This window comes from Rhamphochromis sp. 'chilingali' (assembly GCF_963969265.1).
Source record: "Rhamphochromis sp. 'chilingali' genome assembly, chromosome: 1".
Lineage (NCBI taxonomy): Eukaryota > Metazoa > Chordata > Actinopteri > Cichliformes > Cichlidae > Rhamphochromis > Rhamphochromis sp. 'chilingali'.
In genome coordinates this window covers 46,674,763-46,701,553 of record NC_137929.1, presented here as the reverse complement: position 1 = coordinate 46,701,553, position 26,791 = coordinate 46,674,763, and the positions used below count along the sequence as shown (strand labels likewise).

General features: G+C 42.3%; 1 protein-coding gene across 2 annotated transcripts in view; it reads right to left on the bottom strand.

Moving 5' to 3' along the window:
• The window catches only part of LOC308394998 (uncharacterized protein), a 62,244-nt gene that overhangs the window by 6,153 nt on the left and 29,300 nt on the right, over positions 1-26,791 (bottom strand). For both annotated transcript variants that reach the window (XM_080879649.1, XM_080879650.1), the window contains 14 exons: positions 24,889-25,059; positions 24,780-24,814; positions 24,422-24,586; positions 24,168-24,308; positions 23,153-23,191; positions 22,931-23,071; positions 20,216-20,295; positions 20,068-20,091; positions 19,485-19,833; positions 18,752-18,805; positions 15,893-18,532; positions 15,725-15,803; positions 7,762-7,872; positions 2,314-2,601 (listed from right to left, as the gene is read on the bottom strand). In XM_080879649.1, coding sequence (XP_080735775.1) covers positions 2,314-2,601; positions 7,762-7,872; positions 15,725-15,803; positions 15,893-18,532; positions 18,752-18,805; positions 19,485-19,833; positions 20,068-20,091; positions 20,216-20,295; positions 22,931-23,071; positions 23,153-23,191; positions 24,168-24,308; positions 24,422-24,586; positions 24,780-24,814; positions 24,889-25,059 — 4,317 coding nt within the window. The remainder of the gene's footprint in view (positions 1-2,313; positions 2,602-7,761; positions 7,873-15,724; positions 15,804-15,892; positions 18,533-18,751; positions 18,806-19,484; positions 19,834-20,067; positions 20,092-20,215; positions 20,296-22,930; positions 23,072-23,152; positions 23,192-24,167; positions 24,309-24,421; positions 24,587-24,779; positions 24,815-24,888; positions 25,060-26,791) is intronic.

Below are 26,791 nucleotides of genomic sequence, written 5' to 3'. Positions count from 1 at the left end.
ATCCCTGCTGATGCATCCAACCACCGCAGAGTCATCAGAAAACTTCTGAAGATGGCAGGTCTCTGTGCAGTGGCTGAAGTCTGTGGTGTAGAGGGTGAAGAGGAAGGGGGAGAGGACAGTCCCCTGTGGTGCCCCTGTGTTGCTAATCACCTTGTCAGACACACACTGTGGGAGACGTACATATTGTGGTCTTCCTGTCAGGTAATCAACAATCCAGGACACCAGAGAAGCATCCACCTGCATCGCTGCTAACTTATCACCCAGGAGGGTCGGCCTGATGGTGTTGAAAGCACTGGAAAAGTCAAAAAACATGACCCTCACAGTGCTCGCCGGCTGGTCCAGATGGGTGTAGACACGATTGAGCAGGTAGATGATGGCGTCCTCTGTTCCGAGACGAGGCTGATAAGCGAACTGAAGGGGATCCAGATGTGGTCTTACTATGGGTCGCAGCTGGTCCAGGATGAGCCTTTCCAGGGTCTTCATGATGTGGGAGGTCAGTGCCACGGGCCTGTAATCCTGGGGGCCACTGGGACGAGGCGTCTTTGGTACAGGGACGAGGCATGATGTCTTCCACATCACCGGGACCCTCTGTAGACTCAGACTCAGCATAAACAGTTTATGAAAGACTCCACACAGCTGGGGGGCACAGGTCTTGAGGACAAGGGGACTCACTCCGTCTGGTCCAGCAGACTTGCCTGAGTGAAGTCTCCTCATTTGCATCTCAACCTGGTATTGAGTGAAGGTGATGGGTGGGGGAGGGGTGTCAGGACTCTCACAGGAGGCAACATGTGAAGAGAGAGGCTGGCACAGTGGTGTGGCTCTGGATTCCAGGCTGACTGCAGGTGAGGTTGTGGGGGTGGGAGCAGACACTGTGGTGTCGAATCTATTGAAAAACAGATTCAACTCGTCGGCTCTATTCTCACCTCCCTCAGCTCCCCTGCTGTTGGTTGGCCTGAATCCAGTGATGGTCTTCATGCCCCTCCACACCTCTCTCATGCTGTTCTGCTGGAGTTTCCACTCCAGCTTCCTCCTGTAATTGTCCTTAGCCTCTCTGATCTTGTCCTTTAGTAACACCTGGATCTTCCTCACCTCCTCTTTGTTGCCCCCTCTGAAAGCCCTCTTCTTGTTGGGCTTTCATATATATATATATATATATATATATATATATATATATAATATATATATATAACATATGTAAGTGCTCTGACAAATAGCACATCTTGTTCGCTTGCCAAACTTGTCAAGTGGGTTGGTACCTTGTAGTGGTTGTCGCTGTCCACTCCGCGACGAAGTACCGTTGTTTCGTTTGTATTTGGGACCTTTTTGTTCCGTAAAGAAAACTGCTTCTTGGTTCAGTTGAATTCCGCTGAAAACTCCGGTTACTTTCCCTCCGAAAATCCGTTTCAGTGCAGACTTCATAGACGCAAACGTTAAGTCCGTGCACGCTGTCAGTGCAAGCTGTCGACTTTTCTCATCAAGACTAGCTGTATCTAGAAGCTTAAATGCTAGCACAGCGTCAGGCAGCGTCATGTTGTACTTTTTCATCCGGTTATAACGCTGTTCAAAGTCTATAATGTAGTCTGCCATGGACACGCTGTGGTTCTTTGCAATGGAGTCAAAACACGAGTAGGCTTCATAAGCGCGGTCTTTCTCTTCTCTCTGAAACACCGCGTCAAGTTTTGCAAGCAGTATTTCCATACCGTCATCTTTGTCCAAATCTTCCACGGGTATCTCCATGGCCATTTCTCTGGCTCTTCCCTCGAGCCCCAGCGCCACCGCGAGTGCCTGTTTCTTTTTATCCAGCTCCGTAACTCGTCTCCAGATATTGACTTCATTCTTCCAGCATTCGTATGGCCTGGCTTCATCAAGCTTTGGTGGTACTTTGTAATTGGAAACCATCCTCTGCTACCAATGTTAACTGAAAAGACACGACGTCGTACTCTCATCCACAGCGCTTTATTCGTTCCGCCATTTTTCACTCACAACAACAACAACCCTCTCGCGGGCAACAGAACTCTCGCGATAAAACAGAAAATAACAAGTTAACAGGCAGGGTCAGAAAGCTTGGATCCATCCTGCTTTGTATCAAAATTTCAGGCGGATGATGGTGTGGGATATATTCTTGGCACACACTGGGGCCCTTAGCACCAACCACAAAACATATTACCACCACCACAAGGTAGTGGAAATGCATCTCAAAGCTATTAGTAGGCTAACAGAAGCAGGCTATACAATTTTTCTTTTAATATTCAGTTTACTGTGTTTTCGCTGTCAGAGTGATGCAGTTTGTTGATTTAAAGCAGCTCTTTGTACCTTTAATGCCAACCGTGCTCCATCCATCCTTCTCCTCTCCCTCCTCTGTCTCCTTATCAGGACACTTAGACTCTGGCTGCTGTCCAGCAGAGGCAGGTGCAGCATCAGGCTGGGTCTCTGCTTCCTCTTCGGTCCTCTGGCTCTCCGCCTGGCCGTCACCTGGTGGCGCAGATGAGTCTCGGTCCTGTGATAAAGTGGGATTAACAGAAGCTGGAGGCAGTGGTTCTGTTGTTTCCTCCTCTTCCGTCTCTTTTGTGCTCCCTGGTTTCCCTCTAGCAGATTTTCTCACTGTGGGAGGAAAAAAAACATTAATTAAGCTTCATGTCTCAGAGCTCTGACACGACTTTATCCCAGATGCCAGCCACTGGAGAATATATGTACGGATGTTATGCATTTAAAATACAAAATATGAGTAACTGTATTCCATTATAGTTACTCCTTAAATAGGTGATAATTTATTGAAATAAATGGATTAAACTGCCGTATTTTTCTGTTTCATATGTTAGGCCCTCTCTACTTTTGGTACATTGCTGGAAACCCAAACAAAACACACAATGAGAGGGTCTAATGTAAGTGTCCTGTGTATGTGCGCCAGTTACACGACCTGGAGCCAGCACAAGAGATGGAAAGTTGATTCTGAAAGCAGAGCCTTTCAGCGCCGGCAGCGGGAGACTGAATATATGTTTACAGACATGCTGGTAAACCCGTGTGTCTTATTAGTGGAGCTAATGTGGCTGTAATTAAGGAATTTAATTTAAGACGGCACTACGAGACAAAACGTCAGGATAAGCTGAAAAACCTAAATGCTGAGCAGAAACTACAGAAAGTAGAAGAGCTAAAGAAGAATCTGACATTTCAGCAGACTTTTTTCACCAGAGCAAAATCACAAAGTGAAGCTGTTGTGAAAGCAAGTTTTATTGCATCAGAGGAGAAAGCCACATCAGCCTTGCACTCTGAAGAGCTTCATGATGAAGGTGTGCAACATCTTGTGTCCAGACAAAACGCAGATTTTGGCAAATGTGAGCCTGAGCAGAAACGTATGTCAAAGTGTAACCGACATGAAACTGCTCTGGGACAAACTTGTTGGACTTACAACAGATGGAGCGCTGGTGTTGTGCGGTGAAAAAAGCAGACTAATCAGCAGGATGCTGATGCAGGAGGAGAAATGTACCGGTGAGTTGACAGCATATCACACACCAGGAAAGGCTGTGTGGTAAAGTCCCAAAAATGGAGCATGTAATGATCACCGTAACACAAACCGTAAATTTTATCTGAGCTAAAAGTTTAAATCACCGTCAGTTTCAGTCTTTTATGTGGGAAATAGATTCAGAGTTTGCCGACATTCCTCATCATACAGAGGTCTGCTGACTGAGTTGGGGAAAAGTTCTCAATAGAGGTTTTGAGCTCAGCAAGGAAACCTGTCAGTTCATGGACATGGCATGTATGATGCGGTGAAGGCATTTCAAGTGACTTGCAAAGAAAAGCGTCTGGACTTCTTTAAGTTAAGAGACGTTTCACCTCTCATCCGAGAAGCTTCTTCAGTTCTAAGGTCAAATGGTGGAGAGTCCCAGATATAAACCTAGTGGGAGTAACCCCCCACAGAGGGACAAAAGGACCCCCTGATGATCCTCTAATCGCCTGAGCCAAGGTGTGAAACTGGGTGTGGGCCCCAATCAGCCAGAGTTTCGGGTGAGTTCATTGTGAAACCTGGCCCCACCTTATCATGTGAATTCCTGAGATCAGATGGCCCAGGATGTGAGTGGGCGTTAAGGCGTCTGGGAAGGGATCTCAAAACTGGATTATAGATGGCAGAGAGTTGGTGTCGTAAACCCCCGCCTCTGTTCAAAGATGGTCGCTCACAGTGGACATAGATGGCTTCTTTCACTCCTCTTTCAAACCATTTGTCCTCTCTGTCCAAAATGTGAACATTGGCATCCTCGAAAGAGTGTCCTTTATCCTTAAGATGCAGATGGACTGCTGAGTCTTGTCCTGTGGAGGTGGCTCTTCTATGTTGTGCCATGCGCTTGTGAAGTGGCTGTTTGGTCTCTCCAATGTAGAGGTCTGGGCATTCCTCGCTGCACTGTACAGCATGGAAAATTACGACACTGAATGGCCCTCGGGTTATTAGTTCCATTCCTGAAGCAACGCCCCAGCTCCGTCTACATGCGGCTCCAACCTTGTGAATGCTTTCATTTATTTTTTTCTGGGGTTTTGGCAGCATGTTCATATTTCTAAATTGCAGAATTTTGACAGGATATGTTTTTATGGAGAGCAAATTATTTAAAATTAAAGTTTTGTTTTTTTTTAAGTTTATTTAATCTGGAATAATATTCCTGTCTGTTTTTAATTCATATTCATGTTTAAAAAACATTGTTTTAGTGTTCAATAAATGTTTATCTTGTTTGGCCCGCGACCTAAAGTGTGCCTTGATGTTTGGTCTCCTGTGCAATTGAGTTTGACACTCCTGGTCTAAAGGCTCCAACCTAAAGAAACATCTGGAAGTTCTTTTTAAAAAACTAACGTTAGCCTGCTGCAACTACCTTGCTTTAGTTGTGGTAGCTTCCTGGGTTATGTGCCACTTCAGTATCTACGTGACTTATTACTATTACGGAAGGCTACTCGCCACCGAGCAAACATCTTATCTTATGTTAACATACAGTGGGGCAAAAAAGTATTTAGTCAGCCACCGATTGTACAAGTTCCCCCACCTAAAATGATGACAGAGGTCAGTAATTTGCACCAGAGGTATACTTCAACTGTGAGAGACAGAATGTGAAAAAGAAAATCCATGAATTCACATGGTAGGATTTGTAAAGAATTTATTCATAAATCAGGGTGGAAAATAAGTATTTGGTCAATAACAAAAATACAACTCAATATAGGGCTGGGCAATATGACCCAAAATTCATATCTCGATATTTTTTAGCTGGATGGCGATATAAGATATATATCTCAATATATTTTTTAAAGCCATAAAGTAAGAACAAAAAGAGAGTTCTTAGACAAAGCTGTGTCCCAGATGTCACACAGGCACTTTTATTAACATAGAGCAGATGTACATAAAATTTACTCAAAAATAAATTATGAGCATTTATTAAATAATAATGCTCCATAAATAAAAGAAAACAATGTTGTTTTTGTGCATAACAAAAAGCTCACAATTGTGCAACCACGTCTCTTAACAGGTGCTATTTATGGTCCCTAAACACAGTAAGGTAATATTACGTTGAAGCACGTACGTATCACTCCGCGAGGCTCAGCCATAATGCTCCGACAATCCATCAAGCGGTGCAGCTCCGTAGCTTACCAAAGTCGTACTAAAACATTTTTTGACAGATTGCTGAGCACCGTGTTCAGCATAAAATCAGTTCGCGGCCATCAAGCACAACCAGAATTCATACATAAGGCGCGCTGTCAACTTTTGAGAAAATGAAAGGATTTTAGTCCGTGCAGCACCTCTGGGCTGCATGGCATTAGCGTGGTTAGCTCGTTAGCGTGGTTAGCTCGTTAGCGTGGTTAGCTAGCTAACACGTTGACGGCGTCCAGCCCCACGCACGGGTCGATGCGCGCAGTAACTCGTTAACGGAGATTTGCCGTGTTGATCTTGTCGCTTCCTGCAGGTGAAGCGATGGGGGAGGAGGGGAGTTGTGTTCAGTGAAGGAGAGGCGAGGCCGAGTAACTTTGTAAAGACGAAAGTGGAGGAAAGAGACGCAAACTTGCGGCTCCACAAGTATAATTATAACGTAACAGACTATATCAATATAAAGGATATTGTCACATCTTATATCTCGTATAAAAATATATCGATATTTTTTAAAAACTCGATATATCGCCCAGCTCTAACTCAATACTTTGTAACATAACCTTTGTTGGCAATAACAGAGGTCAAACGTTTACTATAGGTCTTTACCAGGTTTGCACACACAGTAGCTGGTATTTTGGCCCATTCCTCCATGCAGATCTTCTCGAGAGCAGTGATGTTTTGGGGCTGTCGCCGAGCAACACGGACTTTCAACTCCCGCCACAGATTTTCTATGGGGTTGAGGTCTGGAGACTGGCTAGGCCACTCCGGGACTTTCAAATGCTTCTTACGGAGCCACTCCTTTGTTGCCCGGGCGGTGTGTTTTGGATCATTGTCATGTTGGAAGACCCAGCCTCGTTTCATCTTCAAAGTTCTCACTGATGGAAGGAGGTTTTGGCTCAAAATCTCACGATACATGGCCCCATTCATTCTGTCCTTAACACGGATCAGTCGTCCTGTCCCCTTGGCAGAACAACAGCCCCATAGCATGATGTTTCCACCCCCATGCTTCACAGTAGGTATGGTGTTCTTGGGATGCAACTCAGTATTCTTCGTCCTCCAAACACGACGAGTTGAGTTTATACCAAAAAGTTCTACTTTGGTTTCATCTGACCACATGACATTCTCCCAATCCTCTGCTGTATCATCCATGTGCTCTCTGGCAAACTTCAGACGGGCCTGGACATGCACTGGCTTCAGCAGCGGAACACGTCTGGCACTGCGGGATTTGATTCCCTGCCGTTGTAGTGTGTTACTGATGGTGACCTTTGTTACTTTGGTCCCAGCTCTCTGCAGGTCATTCACCAGGTCCCCCCGTGTGGTTCTGGGATCTTTGCTCACCGTTCTCATGATCATTTTGACCCCACGGGATGAGATCTTGCGTGGAGCCCCAGATCGAGGGAGATTATCAGTGGTCTTGTATGTCTTCCATTTTCTGATGATTGCTCCCACAGTTGATTTTTTCACACCAAGCTGCTTGCCTATTGTAGATTCACTCTTCCCAGTCTGGTGCAGGTCTACAATACTTTTCCTGGTGTCCTTCGAAAGCTCTTTGGTCTTGGCCATGGCGGAGTTTGGAGTCTGACTGTTTGAGGCTGTGGACAGGTGTCTTTTATACAGATGATGAGTTCAAACAGGTGCCATTCATACAGGTAACGAGTGGGGGACAGAAAAGCGTCTTACAGAAGACGTTACAGGTCTGTGAGAGCCAGAGATTTTCCATGTTTGAGGTGGCCAAATACTTATTTTCCACCCTAATTTACAAATAAATTCTTTACAAATCCTACCATGTGAATACATGGATTTTTTTCACATTCTGTCTCTCACAGTTGAAGTGTACCTCTGGTGCAAATTACTGACCTCTGTCATCATTTTAGGTGGGGGAACTTGCACAATCAGTTGCTGACTAAATACTTTTTTGCCCCACTGTAAGTCTTTTCTCCCCTACAGTAAATATATTGTCTATTCAGTCAGATTTGGGCTTACAAGCCAAGAACAAACAGGAATTTGCAGGATGTGATTGCTACATTCATGTAGTTGTGAAAAGCAATGACAGTATACTAAGTAATCCAAAGTATTCAGAATACGTTACTCACACTGAGTAACTTAACAGAATACATTTTAAAAGTAACCTTCCCAACACTGACCCGGGGTCTGCTTGGTTCTCTTCCTGGGTCGACCTCTTGTCCTGGCAATTACCGCCTCCTTCTCCACAGTCTCTCCCACCTCGTCCACCATCACAAAATTGAAACTCTCCTCTAAAACAAGAAATCAGAGGTCACAGGCAGTATTGACAGTAAAAACTTTCATTTTGTGTTGAAATATACCCAAGTTAAATGCTGTCTTCTAAGAGGGCGATGTGGGAAAATCTCCATTTAAATAAAACAATATTTCTGTCAAGCATAAAGTTTCCTGTTTCTCCTAAGGGATGATATAGGTTTAAGTTTAATCTAAATGCTTTTCTTGAAGTTGAACTAGTTGAATGAGACAATTCTTAGCAAGGTAGATGACTACCTTAGTTAGGCACACCCAAATTTTTCAAGCGCCTCACTTAACACTGCAGTTTGACATGTACACTTTTTTTGCTTTTTTATTTAAGTGTTTATTGAAGTTATGCATAAAATAAAATGTACAATATTTGATGGCTTCCTTTGTTCTAAGACTCATATGTACAGTTGTCTGGATGACCGCCATCACTTCAAGTAGTTTTCCTTCATGCAGGTATGAAAAAACAGAGAAAGAAAAGGAAAAAACAAAACACACAAACAAAGAAACATGTGTACAGTGTTACTGTTTCAGATATTGAGGAGGGGTACAACACAACACTGGTCCAGGAGGGTTAGGTCAAACAATGATTTTAATGAACACACGCGTGGGAAGATGAACACTGTCACACAATCAGCATAGATCTCCTCCTAACAATACACAAGGCGTTGTATTATATCATCAGGGTATTATTACGCCCCCTCTTGCGTCAAGCAGATACAACACATGCATAAGTTTCGGAACCACAAATGTTCTGTTAATGACTTTTGACTCATTTGAAAAGAACATTGTCTCCGTCTCCACGCCAGGTGCTTCCTGTAGATCTTCTTGCTCTTGCTTATCTCTGGAACATCAGACGCACGTCCTGCAACAAACTGTCACTTATGCAGGCACAAAATGCAGTTACAAGCTTGCAAACTAGGCATGAACTCTTACCTAGAAATGAGTCTACCTACTAGGGCTGCACGATTAATCGTTAGAAAACCGCGATCTCGATTCATACTTATGTGCGATCTCATTTCCAAATGGCAACGATTAAAAAAAGAAAAAGAAAAAAAAAAGACGACGACGACTGTACCGCATTTTAATCCGGGACGTAATCTGCGTGAAAACAAGCGCTCACTCTTCCTGCTCAACAAATGACAAGGGCGGAGCCTTATACCACGTGATACAGAAGCTGTGCCGTGTGATGCTAAAATTAGCAAGGAAAAAAGGAAAAAACAACGGAGAGAACGTCAGGGATGACGAGAAAGTGACAGGAGAAAATCCGTCCCAGTCAACCACCCAAACATCAATAACGGGAACCTTATACAGCGCTTCCCTATACCCGTCGAACTCCCGCAGGCACAAAGAAATTACGGAGGCTATCACTTATCACCTGACCAAAGATATGGCTCCCATCAACACTGTGCAAAACGAGGGATTTAGGAAAATGATCAACACCCTAGACAAACGCTACACAGTGCCGTCCCGCAACTATTTTTCTATTGTTGCACTACCTGCTCTATACACGCAGTGTCGAGCAACGGTGGAGACGGAATTTCAAACAGTACAACATTTTGCGGCAACAACAAAACGTGAGACAATTGTTGTTTTTATGTTTATTTATTGTTTTTATGTTCAGTTTCAACTGTTACGAAGTTGATGTGCAGTTAATAAGTGCAATAAATATTTATATTGGAAAAGAAAATCGTGAGAGAATCGTGATCTCAATTCTAAGCCAAAAAATCGTGATTCTCATTTTATGCAAAATCGTGCAGCCCTACTACCTACTACAGTGGGGCAAAAAAGTATTTAGTCAGCCACTGATTGTGCAAGTTCCCCCACTTAAAATGATGACAGAGGTCAGTAATTTGCACCAGAGGTACACTTCAACTGTGAGAGACAGAATGTGGAAAAAAAAAAATCCATGAATTCACATGGTAGGATTTGTAAAGAATTTATTCGTAAATCAGGGTGGAAAATAAGTATTTGGTCAATAACAAAAATACAACTCAATACTTTGTAACGTAACCTTTGTTGGCAATAACAGAGGTCAAACGTTTACTATAGGTTTTTACCAGGTTTGCACACACAGTAGCTGGTATTTTGGCCCATTCCTCCATGCAGATCTTCTCGAGAGCAGTGATGTTTTGGGGCTGTCGCCGAGCAACACGGACTTTCAACTCCCGCCACAGATTTTCTATGGGGTTGAGGTCTGGAGACTGGCTAGGCCACTCCAGGACTTTCAAATGCTTCTTACGGAGCCACTCCTTTGTTGCCCGGGCGGTGTGTTTTGGATCATTGTCATGTTGGAAGACCCAGCCTCGTTTCATCTTCAAAGTTCTCACTGATGGAAGGAGGTTTTGGCTCAAAATCTCACGATACATGGCCCCATTCATTCTGTCCTTAACACGGATCAGTCGTCCTGTCCCCTTGGCAGAACAACAGCCCCATAGCATGATGTTTCCATCCCCATGCTTCACAGTAGGTAGGGTGTTCTTGGGATGCAACTCGGTATTCTTCGTCCTCCAAACACGACGAGTTGAGTTTATACCAAAAAGTTCTACTTTGGTTTCATCTGACCACATGACATTCTCCCAATCCTCTGCTGTATCATCCATGTGCTCTCTGGCAAACTTTAGACGGGCCTGGACATGCACTGGCTTCAGCAGCGGAACACGTCTGGCACTGCGGGATTTGATTCCCTGCCGTTGTAGTGTGTTACTGATGGTGACCTTTGTTACTTTGGTCCCAGCTCTCTGCAGGTCATTCACCAGGTCCCCCCGTGTGGTTCTGGGATCTTTGCTCACCGTTCTCATGATCATTTTGACCCCACGGGATGAGATCTTGCGTGGAGCCCCAGATCGTGGGAGATTATCAGTGGTCTTGTATGTTTTCCATTTTCTGATGATTGCTCCCACAGTTGATTTTTTCACACCAAGCTGCTTGCCTATTGTAGATTCACTCTTCCCAGTCTGGTGCAGGTCTACGATACTTTTCCTGGTGTCCTTCGAAAGCTCTTTGGTCTTGGCCATGGCGGAGTTTGGAGTCTGACTGTTTGAGGCTGTGGACAGGTGTCTTTTATACAGATGATGAGTTCAAACAGGTGCCATTCATACAGGTAACGAGTGGGGGACAGAAAAGCGTCTTACAGAAGACGTTACAGGTCTGTGAGAGCCAGAGATTTTCCATGTTTGAGGTGACCAAATACTTATTTTCCACCCTAATTTACAAATAAATTCTTTACAAATCCTACCATGTGAATTCATGGATTTCTTTTTCACATTCTGTCTCTCACAGTTGAAGTGTACCTCTGGTGCAAATTACTGACCTCTGTCATCATTTTAAGTGGGGGAACTTGCACAATCGGTGGCTGACTAAATACTTTTTTGCCCCACTGTATGTGTGTGTATGTGTGTATGTGTGTCTCGACCTCAAATGCATTCTGTCTCCCCTCGCCAACTAAACTCATGACCTCTTAGCAGATAGAAGCCACTCTCATATGTGTAACAACCTAACTGAAACTATATACGAAATGTATTGAATAAATGCTTTAATCAAATGCCACTAGATACAGTTTGTAACTATATACATCCAGAGAGATGGCAATTGAAAAGCCAACACACTAAGTAGCTGATTAGTACGTTATTATAAACAAACAAACAAAATAAACAAATATTTAAACAGCCATTCCTTCAGTGATGAATATCAATGATATTGATGATCAATGATGGCCTTATGGAACTCACACAGTGGAGCCATTTTCCCCAGTGTTTTACATATTTCTCATACTCAAAATTCACTAAAATAAGTAATCTTTTCCATATTATGAATCTCCAAAGTTACATCAATACAGCTGTTTAATGTTGGTGGAACCTTTTGGTCAGTGCCTTTTTATTTGCAGCTAGCAGCACACAAAGTAAGTATTTATACATACCCTTTATGTCTGAGGGTATGTATTCTAAAAATATGGATTTGAAATCAAAGTGTAAATATGTACTAAATGTGTTTTGCATCACTGTATGGACGTCTATCCAGTAATTCTTAATATTCTTACAAACCGAAATTATATGGTAGTGGTGTGAGGTTTCGTAGCCACAGTTCCTCCAACATTCACAACTTCCATCATCATAATGCGCCTTTAAAGCTGGGGTAATGAAAAAACAAGCAAAACCTTTCTAGCTGAACTTCCAAATATGTGATTTTGTTCTTCTCCAATGAAAAGAACAAATGTTTTGCCATTCCTCTTCTGTAATCACCAGACCTCCCTCTTTCTCCCATCTTTCTTTTATATACTTGGTTGAATAATTGCTGAGATCATGAAGACTTTTGTATATTTGTGAGATTACACCTTTCCTAATTTCTGACTTATGAGCATTTAAAAAGAGTTGGATAAATGGCCTCGCTGTAGTAGGTATTTGGTTTTTAATGTTTTGAGTATAAAAGTTTCTTAACTGTAAGTATCTATAGTGGTTTTGGTTTTCTAAATGAAATGTTTGCTTTAAAGTTTGGAAACTCACAATTTCATCTTCCTTTACAATACCGCATATGAATGTAATTACTTTACCTATCCAGTTTTTAAAACTAGGGTCTACATGATTTGGTGTAAATTCCGAATCATATGCACACCATTTTAATATTTTTATATTCTTCTGCAGCTTATTTTCTTTTGCCACCATTTTCCAAACACCTAGTGTGGCCTTTAGCCAAGGATTTCTTATTTTGGAAATGTAGTCCTGTAGATTTCTACCTGTATGTGCATATTGGTTATTGTTTTGCATTCAATTTCCTTCCAACACTGCCCTGCTCATTGCTGAAGTATAGTTTTGGGGGGGAAATTGATGTCCATAAAGACAATATTGATTTGTAAATGATTAACTAACAATTTTGTGTTTGTGCTTAAAGTGCTTTGGCACTCTTTGGCAATATTGTAGACAATATTAAACTTAATCATCACATCAGCCTCCTCTGACGACCTGTTTGCTGCTGCCTGCCGCTGAAAGGCAGTGGCGAGAGGGGACACTTGCGCAGTGCATTCATCACGACATATAATGCGCTTTCTGGATACATTGTGCTTTTTCAGCGTTCAGAGGTTGATGGCTCTGTGTCAGAGCACTGGCTATGAATTTCAGACGGATCAGGACTTAACAAAAAAGTTATCAATAGTTCTTTTCATCTTTTCTCATTACCCACAGCTACATCCACTTCTATTGGGCCTAGGCTACTCACTAGGGCTGGGTATCATCACTGATTTCTATGACATGAAGGAAATTTTCCTGGCCTGGCTTTTTATAGCAGATAAATATAAGAGAAATATTAAAAAATATTACCGTAAACCGTTTATTTTGCGACACCACGAAACAAACGATAGCGTAAAATGAAACGATAGATGTTTTTATATCGTCATCCGATATATATCGTTATATCGAACAGCCCTAATGTCAGAGGGAATTCATGACGATGTTTATCAAATGTGAAGCGCAGTTTGCTGCTTCTTTTGCTGCTGGATCAGTGAATTTTGGTCTGAGAGAGACAAAACCTGCTAGGGCTGAACGATATATCGCATTTGCGATAATATCGCGACATGATCAAGTGCAATTTTCTAACCGCAAAGGCTGCGATTATACTCTGGACATGTCCAAATTCATGGGCTGCATCCTCCTGAGGCCGCATTTGTAGACCGATTACGTCACAGCGACGCGCCGAAGGCTGTCCAAATTACTACCATATCCCAGAATTCATAGCGCGGCCCAGCCAAACTCCAGTTTCCAGCAATGGCGGCCGCTACTAAGTTTTAAAATTACTCATACTAATCTTTCAGGGTCACAAAATAAACTTTTAACATATTTTCAGGCGAGAAAGTAGTTGTGTAAACATCAAATATCTGCTCGGTTTATCAAGATATCCCATATTTGCAAAAGTGCTTCGACGTTTTCAGAGGCGTCTGCTACCCACCAGCTCGACAGCTAGCCGGGAGCTCGAGGGTTACTGATGCGGCCGAGAACGGCACAACTCCCGGCACATCATTTTCAGATCACCGCGGAGTTTCGCCGCTCGGGTTAAACGTAATATATAAGTCACTTAGACAACCTAAAAATGTTATTGTTGGGCTTTTTTCAGTGTTTTGTTTGTTCGTGAGTAAATCGGTTTGGCTGAGATTAAAGTTATTAGATTAGATAAAATAAAACTTTATTAATCCCCCGGGTGGGTTCCCCCTTGGTTTTCACACAGCTGACTAAACGTCAAACAGAAAACTTATTAAACAGAAGTATGAGACAGTCGAGAATTTACACCAGTGTCTGGTTATATTTTAGATAGCAAGAAGCAGACGGCCGAGTTTATTAAACTCCACCGAGACAGCGGTGACGCTAATCAGAACTAGACCGTCCAATTTCACGCCTTTAAATTTTAAAGGCGTGTTTGTGTGTGTGTTTATACAATTGCTATTATGTTTGCACTTTATGTGTAATGTTACTGACTGCAGAGATCAGTAAGATGTGTGTATTTTTTATTTATTAGTTTTATTTATTTAATATTATTTTTTAATTGAATGACTGTCTAGTAGTTCACAGATGTCGAAAAACTGAGTGTGGTAAAGCCACTGATTTTTTTTATGTATATTTCTGCAATCTGCACATTGTACTGACTTTCATTTTAATGTTTACACCAGGGTTCCTTGTCAGCACTTTATGCTCAGATGTTTGTAAGCTAAAAATAAACTATTGTGTATGTTCAAATATACTGTTGTGATTGAAGAAGTTAAATAAAAATGTCAGTCATCAATTCATGCATCACCTCATGTCATCATAACAGAGGTCTGTCTTCCAGGAAAGAACAGTTTAAAATTAATGTAATATAGTATTGGCCATACTATATGATGTATTGCTTGTCTTTGTTTAATAATACAGAAGACAAAGACCTTAAAAAATAATCGCATATCGCATCGCAATCGCAATATTGGGGCAAAAAATCGCAATTAGATTATTTTCCATAATCGTTCAGCCCTAAAACCTGCTACTCAGAATCAAGAAAAAAAAAAAAAAGACAAACACAAAGCGCAGACCCACCAACGCATCAGAATCAGTGAGCTGTCGGCTTTCAGCCCGACGGTGTGTCCGTGTACAGGCCGTTGGGTGAGAAAGCCGAGAAAGAGAAAGCTGATTCTGATGTGTCGGGTCCGCTCTGTGTTTACGTCTTTGTGTGGAATCCATTTACCTGCTCTCTCGTTTGCTGTTTGGTGGTTGTTGAAATAGTTTTGTGAGCTTTAACCCGAGATTCTGGTGTTTCTGGCAAAATACATTTATATTTAAAACTCTATTCAGGATTTAATGAATCAATATCGCTTAATTCAAGATACTCAACTCTCTCTATCCACCTGCACTTTCAAACATGTACTAAAGACTACAGGAATATCTGGACTTTCAGAGTTGCAGAGACTTTTTTTTTTGTTACTCGAACAGCTGGTCGCACCGGTGTGACCTAAGGTTTATTTTAGTCGCACCATTGAAAAATTTGGTCACATTTGTGACGCACTCTAGAGCCCTGCCAACAAAAACTATGCTGTACACATTCGCTTCTCCTCCACAAAATCTGACCGTGCAAATCAAACTCTGTTGAGGTGGTGGTTTGAGTGTGTGACTAGGATGCCTCCTGGGAGACTCCTAGGTGCTTTGGTTTACATTTCTTCAGTTCTGAACAGCAGAGCAGGCTTTCTTGTTCAAGGTCATTTGTGTCCTATTGGGAGGAGGCCCCGGGGCAGATCCAGCAATGAGGCTATCAGGGAAGTCTGAACTTCCGACTGCCCCCACGACCCGAACTCGAACAAGCAGTTAAAAAAATGGATGGATGGAGAATGAAACTGACCTGTTTCATCATGTTTGCGTTTAGCAGATCCTGATGTCTTCTCTGCTTCCTCTTCTACCTCAGCTGCTGTCGCAAAAGTCTAAAAACAAAGACACGAAATCACGACCATCGAGTTTTCTGTTTTTACTAAAGAGGAAACAAAGATGTTCAAATAAATCTCAACATTACCTCTATGTCTGCGGCCTCCACCAATTGGCTCTCCTGTGTTGGTGGGCGGGGCTCCACTGTGCTTTCCTCTGCCTTTTCCCCCTCCTCCTCTTCTTCTTCTTCAACAATCTCATCCAGAGTGATGAGCTCTGCAGGTTCTCCCTTGGTGATCTCCCTGCTCCAGTCCTGACCCTCCACTGCTCTTTCCTCCCCAGCATCATCTGCTCCCACCTCATCCAGAGTGACCAGCTCCAGGGTGTCTTCCTCCAGATTTGTCTTTTCTTCTGGTGCAGCAGCCTCACTTTGGGACCCAGTGGCCTCTTTAGTATCTGTTTTTGGCTTCTCTTCCTTCGTTGCTGTACCAGACTCGTCTTCAGTAGATAGAGCATCACTAACCTCAGCAGTGTGATCCAAACACTCCTCTTTATCGACCACCTCCTCCTCATCTGCATTTTTTGGCGATGCTGAGTCCTTATCGTCTTTAGGCACTGTTGGCTCTTCTGTACTCTGGTCTTTCAAAGGCTCATTGTCAGCCGTCTCATCCTCAACCAAGTCAACAATCTGATAAATGGCCTCCTCCTCATCAGCCACTTTACTAGATGCAGCATTCTTTAAGGCAGCTTGTTTTTTAGTTACTTTAGTATCCTTCTTTGGTCTTCCCCTTCTTCTTTTTTCCGGAGTTTTGGCCCGTTCATCCTTAATAACTTCATCCTGCACTGGGTCTACTATTGTAAAGGTGGCATTCTCCTCGCTCTTCTTTGTTGGTGTGCTCTCTTTCACTTGAGTCTGCTGAGGTTCCTCCTTGTTTGGTTCCTGAGAATCTCTGGCAGGTGTCGGCCTCCTTCTCGTTGGTGTCTTGTCTTTTTTTGAGACGTCTTCTTCAGTTTCTCTTCCTCCTCTGGTTGACCTTGTTGTGATGGTTGGTTCGTTCATGGCAGCCTTACCCTCCACTGAGTCTAGGATCTCGGACGTAGATTCCTCTTCCCTGACGGTTTTTATACATGTAACTGTGGAAGTTGGCGTCTTTTTATTGTCTTTGTTTCCTCTGGCCGACCTCCTTCTACCAGGCCTCTCTGTGGTGGAGACATCTTGAACAAATTCATCTTCAACAGAATCCACTACCTCAAAGATCATCTCCTCCTGTGTCTCTTTCTCCTCTCTTTTAGATGTTCTTGTTCTCGGTCTACCCCTTCTTGTTGGTCTTTCAGCTTGTTTAGCCACTTCAACGTCTTTCTTGGTTTTTTCCTCCTTGTTCTCAGCCTCTGCCTGGGTCTCTGTGGTCGGTGGCTCTTCTTCCACAGAATCAATTACCTGGTAAGCTTCTTCCTCTTCTTCAGTTCCTTCAGTGACTGCTTTCGAAGTATTAAGTTTCTTCTCGTCATCTTCTCCTCTGGTGTGATCATTGACTGAATCTAACTTCTCAGAGGCTTTCTGTTTAGTAACATCTGCTGAACTGCCTTTGTTTTCTTGTTTTTCATTATTTAGAGTTTGGCAAAATGCTTTGGAAGCTTTGCTTGATTTTTCTGAGAGCATCTCCTCATTCATTTCTTTTCCATCTCCACTGGACCTTGGAGTTTGGTTCATGCTTGGATCCAACCCTTCTTTTTTATCAGCTGCATCTGGTTCTTGAATCTTTTCCTCAGACAGCTGCTTTGCTGTGGCACCTTCATCTTTGATCAGATGACTGTCCCCTTGGACTGTACTGGCTTGGTCTTCACTAACGTTGTCTATCACATAGAGAGGAGCATCCGTTTCTGTTTTACTGGACTCCTCTGAGCCTTTATCATCAATGCTGTTCAAGACCTGACTTTCCCCCTCATGCGAACTCTGGGTTTGCTCAGGCCCTGATGACTCTGTTTTAGTCTCTTGGTTTGAATCTTCATCTATCTGTTCATCTGTTGGCTCGTCGATCGAATCAAGGATCTGGTAACTTTCACCATCATCCTCCTCCTCCTGTGGATATTTCCCCGCATTGTCTTTTTCCCCATCTTCTTTGCTTTTCTTTGACTCTTTGTGTGCGTCATTCTTACATTCAGTCTCCAGAGTTTGTGTTTGGCTCTTCATCCCTAATCCCTCTGCAGGTGGCTGTGTCTCTGATGATGTTTCCATTTTAGTTTGATTTTCCTTTGCTGACACTTTGAGGTCAGACTTTGTTGCTGCACTCTCCTCTGTTAGCTCTGCAGCAGCGGTTGATGCCATTTTTGAACGGGTCCTATAACCCGAGGACAAAGAATGCGTCAATTTGTCTGGAGGTTTGCTTGGCTGCGTTTTCTCACCAGAAAAGGAAACAGGCTTACTGACACTCACAGAGGATTCGGGTTTGGTGGAGTCAAATGAGTCTTTACTTTTTCGTAGTGAGGAGGTTGAACTGCTTTTCTCAGAAAATTTCGTGGGCTTGGATGAGGGAGAGGCTGAGCTGCTGGAGTCTTTGGAGGACCCTGCTGAGGTTCGTTTGGAAGCAGGAGATGCAGCTGAACTTTGACTTTCTGCATTCTCTGTGGACTTTGGCTTAGTTGAAGAGGAGCTTTCACCATTGGGGTCTGCGTCTGCTGCGTCATCGTTAATTTCATCAACAGTGACAAAGTCGTCCACATTGAAATCCAGCTCACCAAAAGGGCGGCTCTCTGAAGAAACTTTCTTCTTTAAATTATCAACTTGAACCTAGATGGAAAAACCAAAAACAGTCTGTGGAGCCATGAAACAGCTTACCCTGTAATCAGAGTGTAACTATCAACAAATGTCCCTCTGTCCACAAAAACCTCCTATATGACCAGTAACCACATGACCAATATTCTCAGAGTGATTAAGCGTTTGAGTTAGCCCAGCCGCCCACCCCCACCACCCACAAGAGAAATCCTCGTGGGTCTGATGAACTTTTACCTTTTCGTTTGGTGCGTCTTCATCCTGTGCCCTACTAGGGCTGCTGATTTTGCTCTGGAAATGAAGATAAGAAAAAAAATTTACTGAATTAATTTCGTATTATTCTGTGCTGGTTTTGATAAACACCTAAAATATAGCCTGAAAGGTGTTTAATGAGTGGTGACGCCAAAAATTGGACATACACAAGCTTGCAAAAAATAAATAAGACTATATGTAGTGATGACCTTCGCTTTAATTTATCTGTTCCAGAAATAATGCAAATCTAAAAATGGTATCTTCCTCATTAGTATAGTGGACAGTATCTCCGCCTGTCACAATGGGGAGTGAGTAATCTCCTTCTCTGCTCTGCCTTCGGCTGATCAGGTGTCACAGACGTAAACTGCCAGTCTACTACTTATGTGAAATACAGACTTCGAAAACACTTTCCCCGTGATCGGAAGGTCGGGGGTTCAAATCCACTAAACGGCTACTCTGAGCAAGGTACGCCTGCTTAGTGGCTGCCCACTGCTTCACTGAGTGAATGGGTCAAATGCAAAGAGAGTAATTTCCCCAGGGGGATCAATAAAGTATACATTATTGTTATTATTATCAGCATTAATTATTCATACAGCCTGCAGCTTTACCGCAACAATCAACAGTGTACTACTATACAATGCTCATATGTGATCTCCAACATAAGGCTTTTAGTGTCTTAAGATATTTTGGGACAACACAGTGAAATTTAAAGTGTTACCTCTCTGTCCTTGCTCTGTGCCCTACTTTCTCGACCCTGTCTATGCTCACGAAGCGCCGCTGTAATGGCCATGAAAAGGTCATAGTTGATGCGATGAAGTTTTGAGTCTTTTTCCTCAGACTTGACTGGGCTTGTTGCTGAAGGAGCAGCGCTAGAAGCGGCGGGGGCGGCGTTTGCATCAGGAGTAGTGACCAAAGTTTGTGGTGGCCCCTCTTCCTTCACTGCTGCTTTCTGGCCTTCCTCACTTGGCTGCGGGACAGCGGTCGATTCTGCGGCCTTCTCGGTTTCCAGTTCGAGGTTAAGTGTGTTCTCACCCGAGTCTTGCAGACGCTGTTTCAGACTCTTCAAACTGAATTTAAAAGCAAAGATGCCAGTAGGTTACTATGAAAAGAGGTTCGTTGTCACAAAATGTTAATGTGAAATAAGAAATTCCATTTCAAATTTCTAATCTAGAGTTGCTAAATCACACTCTTCTCTTTCTGGATCTTTGGGAACTGTTTACTATAGCACAACCTTGAGGAGTGTAGCAGTCATCATGACTGTTTTGACTCTGCCATTAAACCTGAAAATGAAAGATACTCACGACTCAATACGTCCGACTTTACTCCTATGAAGAGGAGAGAAAAAAGCACAAGGTCAGACAAGCATGAAGACACTTTAAAGAAAATAAAAACACACAGTCTAAAATCAATTTCCTCTTTGTCTCACTTCTGATTGTGGGACACACTTACCAAGAAGATAAATAGTCCTTGGTGACATTGCTCTCCATCACCTGTGTTAATCCACCAGGTTCAGCCATCTCAATGCATATCTGAGAAAACAGAAAGATATTACATCAGTGACAGTACAATTGTTTTCTTCCTGAGGATATTTGAGCAACACAGTGGTACTCAAAGGGTGCGCTACAGGCCCAATTTGTGAAAGTAACAGGACAGAGGTCCTGGCGAGTTTCTTTACTGCCCTCTACGATAGTACAACTTTTTGTTAAAAGAACAAAAAAATCTTGGTGTTTTAAACTTGCAAATGGAAAATAAACGCAAACATATTTCTATACTTTTGTAAAGTTTTTGATTAGAGAATAAAACCACTGAGCAAGAAACAATAAAAGAATAACTTAGTGCTGTCTCAAACTGCAGGCATCTTCCCTGCTAGATGGGCCAGGACGAAAGGCTGGACAGGTCATAAGATTATCACTTGGTTGAGAACTTAGTGCATTTCAGGCAGTCCTTCACCAGTATTTGCAAAGGCATGTAAAATTCAGATTGCCTGCTGCAGGGACTGTCTGAATATTAAAACTTGCTGAACTAGTGTTAAAAAAACAAAGTCTCCTTCAGACTCATTTAAAATGTTTCTCAATGTTAAAAGTCTTGCTTAAAGCTGGAAACAGAATAAAATAAGATAAACTTAAAAACATAGTTTAAAAACCACTTGATCATCACAGTATAAGAAAGTTACACCAGTTAAACTTTTTTAATGTCTTCATTTTCCATGTTAACCACTTATTGCTTTCTTTATCCTCCCTGATTGAATTTTTTCTGATTTTCACTGTTGGTGGAATTGTGCATGCAGTTCACTCAGGTTGCATAGGCAGTCCAGCTCCTCCTGAATGGCAGTCACAAGAAGATCTGCCGTGTCTAACAGTGCGGCCTCAACAGTGTGGAGAAAATATTAGGAGATGGTGTGTTATAATGGTTTGTAGTGATGGGATTTCCAACTCTTTTTAGAGAACCGGTTCTTTCGGCTCGGATCACTAAAAATTTAGAATTTTTGTAATCATCTTGTCCTTTTGGGGTATAATAAAACCCATTTTTTGAAGATTACATTTGTGCCTGTGTGTTCCTGGCTGCTTGGTTCATGACAGGGCCATAGAAGAGCAATGACCATTCAGCAGGTATCCTCTACTTTGTACAAGGAGAAGGACTGCTAAAGCCAAACTGAAGTTCTCTGAATTCTAACTGACTGTTATTCTGCAATGATCAAGTGCAATGTTCCCTCTAATTTTTCATGTGTCTGAGCGAACGCACAAATTCCATGAACGGTCCCTTGGACCACTGTGAGCAACAGCAGACGTGTGCACTGTGGTCACGCCAGCAACGAATCCATCCATGTTACATGGTTTATTAAAAATAGTCAAATTACAGCATTTACATTTATGTTAGACTACTTTTAATTAACTGCTTTAGCCCACTTATAATGAAAATTAGAAAAGAAATCGTGTTCATGATCTGTGTAGTATGTTAACACTATTGGAAGGAAAAATAACTTTTTGAAAACAACTTTCTTTTTTGTTAGATTATAAAGCTCTGACTTGTATTATGAGTCTGTGGTCTGGTAGAGAGTCCTGTAACTCTCTGACTGCAAAATACAGTATATAATGACCAATGTTGGGCAATTAATTATATAGTTCTTCACAAAGTAACTGAGTTATGCAAACAAAGGTTTTTGCAGCTGTTTACCCCAAAATGCAGTCCAGGCTTCTTTTAAACAAACATTTCAAACTATTTACAGAACAATCAGCTGTTCTGCATCAAATTTGATGCCAAACAAATTTTTTGTGCCACTCCAAAACATCCCCCTTCCTAAACAACTAAATACCATGTTGCCATATCATTTTTTGATTGGTCTAGATGGTACATTTTTCCACCAATAGGAAAGGGTAGGGTTTTTTTGGTTTTGTTTTTGCTCACAGGCTCAGAGTGCTTTCAAATGTTTTCCTTATAAAACGCAGTTTTTACCGTTTCTTCCCGCAGTAAATATAAACAATGATAGTATTCAGGAAGAAAACCAAACATTGCATATATTTTATCATAACTCTGGTTTTACGTGGCCAATCAACACAATTTAAAAACTGGTGTAACGTCCACACGTTTTCCATCAATTGTTCCGTCTGTCCTGCTCACATCTCCAATGGTTGTACACGTTGTCATTAACGTGGCTTCACTCCACATCAGCCACGCCGCTTTGCTAGCTAAAACACCGGTGTTGGCACATAAGGACGCTGTCATAGCCTGTCAATGACGTTGATTAGCTGCGTATATACGAATGTGAATCGCGTGATTGGCTGGACTATGGGATAAGGTGGCAGCCAGTCACTTACTGACTAACACTGCAAACCAGAATTGTTAAAGCTTTAATTTAATTTCAATTCAGGTTAGATTTTTTTTTTTTTTAGGTTTTTTCTAACCCTAACCCTGTGCGCAGAGACCGTGCCAGAAGTGCGCAATTGCGCACGCACGCAGCTTAGAGGGAACATTGATCAAGTGTTCCCTTAATTTTATTAAGCAGTTTAAATTGAACCAAACTGTACCAGCTTTGCGGGTGAAATGTAAGGCTTAAAACCTTCTGAAGACTTTTCAGAAAAAGCTGCATTTTAAGAGCAGCAGACACCATAACAAGCCTTGCAGATGTAAAACGTGAAAAATTTGCAGGTGTTTATGAAATCGTACCCTGTTGGCAAGCGGCAAAAATCTGACAAAAGCAGCAATGGGAGCCACCACTTTCATGATCATCATGACAAGGTCCACATTCACCTCGGAGACCTCCACAATCAGCAGCCGGTCCTCCAGAGACTCAGACTCTGGAACATGCTGAAAAACAACCAGTGTTAAGATCAGGGAGACCCGAGCCTGCTGCTTTTACAGGACAGATTTATGTGACTGCTGACTTACAGTGCTGCTCCATTTCATCATGCTTCTGTACATGCTCTCCTGTGAAAAGAGTAGAAGATGAAAGCGGCTCACATCAATTACTTATCCTCTGTTTGTAAAATAACTATTGAATAACTCTCCTCCTGGTTAGAGTGTTTTTAATGTTCTATTGACCCCATTTAATAAGATAAATATTGGACTCCACTGTAAGTGAGAAGTAACTCGATCCTGGTTTGCATCTTTGTGGCAAAGGATTCATACTTCAGGACAGTAACGACATAACATATAACCAAAGTTTTCCAGGAACTATTTGATGCTATTTGAGTCTCAGTGACTTTCCGCAACAGTCGTCAGACCTCAATTCCTCTTAACATGTAGCTGTGGAGAGAGATCTCACAAAGGGCCTGAATAGCTAGCCCGCAAGGAACCTTGAGATGGGAAACGCTGAAGCTAGAAGGTTAGCAGCAACTGAAGTTTCAAAATAAGTGAGGGCATTGCTTAATAGTCAGTGAAACACTCCATAACCTATGTCTGGGTCTTTAACGTTTACACAGGACTGACTTCACAAGAAGCTCTGTGGAAACTTTAAAGTGGTGGCGGAATGACGTGGGCTGTCGTCTATGAACAGAAAAGTGGATAAAGTTCATGCAGCTTTTGTGCTGCTGTCGCAAAAAGGAAGGAACAAATACAGACAAAATAATAATAAATACTTGATTTGAAATTCATCCATATTTTTAGTTTTTCCATTTCTTATTCAGATATTTATCAATAAGTGACTTATATGTATGTATATATTGTGCTATTTCTTACTTCTTGTATTATCTGTCTTTGTTACCGTTTGTACTGTAACCAACGTAATTCCCCCTAGGGATCAATAAAGTATTCTGAGTCTCATTCTATTAATATTAGCCCAGAGAAGGATGATGCTGTGCTCACTCATTAGAGGAGGAATCTTTTTTGATTGTCATCTGAATAGTTTCAGTGAAACAGGAGCATGCCCCTGATTTAACAGCCCCCGATTGCTCCATTTTCATACCTCACTTGAACCAGGATGCACGTCTTGTAAAACAATGTGGATTCCTAGTCTCCGTCTCCGCTCTTCAACTGTAACTGGATCTTTGAGGTAATCTCTGGCGAAATCGCAGCACGCATCCCAGCTGTTAAAAAACACAAAGGCCTGGAGAGGAAGAAAGGGGACAAAATGATGCAGAGGAAACATTCAATATTAATCATTAAATTGAATTAAATTTGCAAATTTCTCTGTATCAGCCTGCTGGGTCTATTCCTCACCCTCCTCTGCAGTGATAAAACGATTATGTTGTAGTACAGAGTCTGAACAGTCTGATCAGGGAAGTAACGCCACACCAGCTTGGCGACATCCTCCTGTCTGTAGTTTCCTTCTGGCAAACCAGTCAACATGATCGTGGAGAACGTAGAACCTTGAGATTGGGCTTTCTACAAGACACAAGGTTCAAGAACCAAAGTTTATGTGAAGAGAAACTTTGCAGTACTTTTTAAAAAATATATTACTATAACTGACCACATAGAGAAGACAAAATGAAACCAATGAAAAAAATGGACGCCTCTTGGTATTTACTCAAGGATTCCTGTTTAACACATGAAACCTTGGTTTATAAAATGCACTCACCTCAATGTCATCAGGTTCCCTGACAGTTAAATACTCTAGAAGTGTAAAACACACACAGTTAGTAACAGTCAACACTTTATATCTGGAAGTTAATTTTAGTTTCTCTCACCTGGGATTGTGAACCAAGGAGCGACAGTGGGGAACACAAAGGGACTAGTTGTCATTGTGATCCAATATGGTGAAGTGCTGCGTTGTGGGACGGTAATATCTTCTGTTGGGACAGCTGCCCCGTCAACAGCAACATCGCTGTCTGGCAAAGCTTTGTGTGGCAATCTTGGTGCTGCACAAGAAAAAATAAGTTTTGTTTATTTTTTATTTTCTGTGTGTGTGTCAGGTTTTTAACTGACTTTCAGTTTAACTTTAAGCACCTTTACAGATATCCAAGGTATCATAGGCATCAGAGAAAAATGATTAGAGAGTTAGACCAAATGCCAGTCTGAAAAAGTGGAGTTTAAGTAATGGCTCTGGTTCATGTGTCTAGGGCAGAGACAAGCAGAAGGGAATTGACCGCTGATGGACCAAAGATTTCTGGAGGGGCCAATGAGCATCAAAGGATTTGTGGGAAGGAGAATCACAGTGTTAGTGGATAAAAGTTGAGGGAATGCGTTGCAATAATTTATTGTGGATGACGATAAAGCAGCAGTTTTGCATATGTTGCAACCTTTCTCGGACTTCACTTTATCCACAGTCCAGGGAAGAACTGAAAAATATATCCATGACTGTTTCACAAACAGAAAGTGAAGGAAAGATTATTATCCAGACTCTGTGTGATAGATGTGATGTGTTTCCACGATGGTGGAGATGGGAGCAGCTGGTGCAGCACTGGAGACAAAATAGATTTTGCAATATCTGGTAGTGAGGAGCCACAGCCCTGAGCTCAATCATACTGTTGAAATTTTTGAGGAAACTTCAGAATAACCGGGGTTACTGGCAGTGTTAGTTATTTCGGACCTGACTACTTGTATTTCAGTATTGATAAAACTGAACTCTGAAAATATCTCTAAGTTCCTCTTTTATGACTTCAGAAAGTTCTCCTCGCAGGGGGTTTAGTGTTGGCTTTCAGTTCTTCAGCAGTCATGCCTGCCGTTTCAGTTAGGTCGGATGAGACTTAGTTCGATTCATCTGTATCACGTTGGCGCGTGGTTCTTCAGGCCGTGAGGTGTCTTCTTTCCACCAGAAAGTCTCACAGTAGTCTGTGGTTCAGCCCAATAAGTCCTTATTTTGTTCTCTAAGCAAACTTTAGGAGTTCAGAAAGTGACATTTATAAGAGAATTTTTCAGAATTCTGCAGCTCTACTAAGTTGTGTGTTACACCATGTCTTGCTCTATAGCGCCCGTAATTAGATGGATTTTAATCTGTCTCTAGTATCAGTATGCTTTTGCCACTCCTTGTAATCTTCAACTCACTTGCTTTTTTTGTGCATCACCCACTAAGACGACAATATTTGCCGTATTGTCCAAAGACAAGAGTCTCTTTGGACAATACGACCAATGTATAACATCAGTAACACACTACAACGGCAGGGAATCAAATCCCGCAGTGCCAGACGTGTTCCGCTGCTGAAGCCAGTGCATGTCCAGGCCCGTCTGAAGTTTGCCAGAGAGCACATGGATGATACAGCAGAGGATTGGGAGAATGTCATGTGGTCAGATGAAACCAAAGTAGAACTTTTTGGTATAAACTCAACTCGTCGTGTTTGGAGGACGAAGAATATTGAGTTGCATCCCAAGAGCACCATACCTACTGTGAAGCATGGGGGTGGAAACATCATGCTATGGGGCTGTTTTTCTGCCAAGGGGACAGGACGACTGATCCGTGTTAAGGACAGAATGAATGGGGCCATGTATCGTGAGATTTTGAGCCAAAACCTCCTTCCATCAGTGAGAACTTTGAAGATGAAACGAGGCTGGGTCTTGCAACATGACAATGATCCAAAACACACCGCCCGGGCAACAAAGGAGTGGCTCCGTAAGAAGCATTTGAAAGTCCTGGAGTGGCCTAGCCAGTCTCCA